This window comes from Hipposideros armiger, unplaced genomic scaffold, assembly GCF_001890085.2.
Source record: "Hipposideros armiger isolate ML-2016 unplaced genomic scaffold, ASM189008v1 scaffold_288, whole genome shotgun sequence".
NCBI classification, from domain to species: Eukaryota; Metazoa; Chordata; class Mammalia; order Chiroptera; family Hipposideridae; genus Hipposideros; species Hipposideros armiger.
In genome coordinates this window covers 2,077,411-2,081,474 of record NW_017731638.1, presented here as the reverse complement: position 1 = coordinate 2,081,474, position 4,064 = coordinate 2,077,411, and the positions used below count along the sequence as shown (strand labels likewise).

The window sequence follows — 4,064 nt, the reverse complement described above, 5'->3', positions numbered from 1 at the left end:
ATAGAGGCAGCTTCCTCTTAATTGAGGTTATTTATAATGGATTAAAAGACAAAGCCATCATTTCACCCCTTCTCAGATACTGCACTGATTCAATAGCTTCATCCGTTTCTCTATGTACAACATTATAACTGATGCAAAACATATATTCTACAGGTTCTAAGGGAGCATGGACAAAGGTTTCTTGTTGGCAGTCAGATGAGCCTTGCAGATGTGATACTACTCCAAACCATTCTGGCTCTAGAGGAGAAAATTCCCAATATCCTGTCTTCATTTCCTCACCTCCAGGTAAATGAAACCACATATTAGAAGACTGGCCCAGAACTTCTAAGAGGTTGTCAGTCTTCCTTTCTCTCTCTCTCTCTCTGTCTGTGTAATTTTTTTAGTTTCTAGTTGGTAAAATGAAATGAAGGTACAGACTTGAAATTGTTTTTCTGCTCCCCAAATCTTTAGAGCTGAAAGGTCATTTACATGTGAAAGAAGCTTTATCTTAGTTTTGTTCCATAACTGCACTCTTGGGACAAACTCCATACACACTTCGCCAATAAGGACTTGCCATAGAGGTAATCGCGTGGACGAGGCGCTCCTCATCTGTTCCTGATGAGCGTACTGACAGAAGGGCTTGAGCGTCAGCATCAAAAACAGTCCCATCATCAGGGCATGGCTCCCATTCTCAGAAGTGATGTGTTCTCAGGTTGGAAATACCCAAGCCTTAGTTCTGAGAGGTAACAAGGAGCACCCTAAATATCATCCAAAGAGTTTCCATCATTCTCCTTTCCAGAAATTCCAAGGAAAGACCTGTGTGTGGCTCAGCATTCTCCTCACTATTATTCTGGCGTAGATATAAATGGTCTCTTGCCTGTAGAATAAAGGGCTTTAAAAAAAATTAATCTCATCCAATGCCTTCAATATACACATGAGAAAATAGCCATGGTAAATAAGTAAGCAGCTGAGATGGCCCAGCTAGTGGACCCCTGAGATTTGCCTAGAACCTTAGACTATTATCTGCAAGTCCAATGGGCTTTCCTCTACACTGGGGGTTGGCAAAATATAACCCCCCGCCCCAGACCAAATCCGTCCTGCCACCTGTTTTTGTATCGTCCTTGAGCCAAGAATGGTTTTTACATTTTTAAATGGTTAGGAAAAAAATGTCCAAAGAATATTTTATGACACATGAAATTATGTGAAGTGCAAATTTCAGTGTCCATAGATAAGTTATTGGCACAAAGCCACGCCCATTCATTTATGCGTTGTCTGTGGCTGCTTCTGTGCTACCATGGCAGAGCTGAGCAGTTCTAATAGAGATCATATGTCCTGCAATGCCGAAAATAGCGACTAACTGGTCCTTTATAGACAGAGGTTGTCAGTCCCTGATATAGACCACACTGATGTATCTTTGACCAAGTTATCAAAATCCAAAAGAGGCATGCACTTAATATCCAAAGAATAACACACATACTTAAAAAAATAATAATTTATCTAAGTCCAATAAACATCATTTTGGTATACTAATGAGGACAACCACCACCAGTTAAATGCATACACCCAGAACATGAGAATAAAAATCTTCAACAAGGCAAATAGCCATTATATAGTTTAGCTATCTGTTTATTTCTTCGTGAAGATACAGAGATGGTTGTTTAATTTGACTTTAGTAACAATAAGTCCGTGAAATAGCTCAGGGGTCTACTGGTATTTTCCATCCGTGATGTTAATAACTTGTTTTTAAACCCCAGGCACATCTGTGTAAATATAATTTTAATCTCTGGTCAGATCAAGCATTTATATTAAAGGACTTCAGAATCTAGCACCAGATCTGAGTTGAATTAAAGGGTCATTCCTGCATTAATTAAAGTGTTAAAAAAAATGTCGAGTCACAAAAGTTTTATTATACATGACAAATATGGACCACAGGTAAATCTTGAATGAAAAATCTTATGGAATAAGCCCCTAAATATTCATATAATATTCAAAATTAAATAATACAAATAGTTCAAGTCACAAAAAGATCATCGTATTTACGTAGCACTAATTGACACAATTATTAGTTTTTGTTAGTATTAGTGATATATATGTATGGTTATGTGTGTGTGCATGTTTAATTAAGGCTGTGCTTTGTATATAATATACATTTAAAGTAGTAGCTTTTTAAAAGACCTCTTTGAAAGATTTTATTAGAATAATTACTCGTACATATGATGGATATACACTTCATATAGCTCAAATTTTTCACTAGATCAAATAGACTTTTACTCTCAATTACTGAGAATTGGTAAGATTTGACTCTATGAATGAAAAATATGATATTTTTCTTCCATTTCAGTTTATGTAAATATCTGGTATCTGAGCCTCAAGCTACAAAAAATCCAATTGACCATCTCCCACACATAGCCAGAAGGACAATTCATTTGCTATTAGAAGTAAAAAAGTGCAAGGAAGCTGAATCTTAAAATGTAAATTGTACCATCTGATGACTTTTTAAAGCACTTTTATTTAAATGACTCCTGCATTTTCTCTGAGCAAATCAATATGTTTAAGGCACCTCTCATGTCTTTTTCTTTCTTTTTTCTCTTTAAGCAAGTATCAAAATCCTTTTCTAAGTATCTTTTTTTATTTTGATATCTGTGAAAAAACTTTACATCTTGATGTGGACCATGAGATTTTGCATAAAGCCTTGTCTAGATTCCAGCTATTGTTGGCAAAGATTGTAAATAACCGTTCCAAGGGATCAGACCCTAGACAGATGCTGGATTATGGTTCTGATTGGTTCCCGGCAACGAATATTTATTGAACAAATTTTGATGGGCCATTTTGAACAGCCATAGTTTCATAGCAGCTAATACCGTCGCTGTTAACCTTGAACTTTTGTGTTTTCCTTTTTCAGGAGTACACAGTGAAAATGAGTAATATTCCTACAATCAAGAAATTCCTTGAACCTGGCAGTAAGAAGAAGCCTCCTCCGGATGAAATCTACGTGAGAACCGTCTACAACATCTTTATGCCATAAAAAACATGTACATCTGTGAATGAGAGGTCGCCCCTAGAAATGGCTGTGTCCACAATAGTATCTTAATTGATGCCAGGCTACCCTGATCCCAGCTCTGTCATGGTGCTATATATAGTTGTTCCTAAGTTGGGTCTTTCATGTCAATGAGATCTCTTCTAGAATCACAGACACTTCTTTTCCAGTGAATAATTGTTATGTGACCTTTTTCTGAAAACCTTTTAGGAGAGGCTGGCATTTCAGTTAGATCTGATCTAAACTCATGGCCTGATAACAGGGACAGGCAGGACCTCATGTTCTCTGAGCTTCTTCTCTCCTCCCACTCTAAACCCTCTCTGGTCTCTTCCCAATTTTTAGTGTCTAATAACAGCAGAATATCTAGTGAACAACTCTCCTCTGAGCTATTATAAATCCATGGTAGTAATGAATGCAGTCAATTATTAGCCAAAATAAAGAATTTACAAATCATTGCCCTGTTGCTAGAATTTTTTTAATTAAGTTGTTTGGAATATATAATAGAGCCACATGGTTCAAAAAAGTATAAAAGGCAATACAGTTGGAAGTGTTTTCAGCCCTGCCCAGCCCCAGCTATCTAGCTCTGCTCCCCACAGGCAAACATAATTATCATTTATTTATCTTTCCAGTTATACATGACACATGTATAAGAAACTATACATATGTTACTTGTATCTTCTTACTACTCAAATGGTTATTTATAGGCTGCTAATTTTTGGCATTTCAGAACTAAAAGGGTGGTTTATTCATACTGCTTTAAACATGTGCTGATTTATATCAAATATTAATTGAGCACCTATCATGTGCCAGGCAAAACCCTAGTACAGAGTCCCCCTGATCTAGAAAAATTGACTATACAGTAGGGGAAGTAGATGTATAAACAACAGAAGTAATTTTGGAGAAGGAAGAATTGCTGCTTTCGGAGTATCTAATACTCAGAAATTTAAAAAGCAAGGAAAAGCAAGTTTTTGAGGAGGGGCTTATAGAAAGGACACACTCATCCTTGTACCACAGGAGGGGTTTTTTGCTTAAATGGAAAAAAGCAAAA

At 36.6% G+C, this 4,064-nt stretch overlaps 1 protein-coding gene across 1 annotated transcript in view; it reads left to right on the top strand.

The window, feature by feature from the left end:
• The window catches only part of GSTA4 (glutathione S-transferase alpha 4), a 15,054-nt gene extending 11,583 nt beyond the window's left edge, over positions 1-3,471 (top strand). Inside the window, exons 6-7 of the mRNA XM_019658749.1 lie at positions 154-285; positions 2,882-3,471. Of these exons, the coding sequence (XP_019514294.1) occupies positions 154-285; positions 2,882-3,004 (255 nt within the window). The 3' untranslated portion in view covers positions 3,005-3,471. The remainder of the gene's footprint in view (positions 1-153; positions 286-2,881) is intronic.
• Positions 3,472-4,064: the final 593 nt, after the last annotated feature.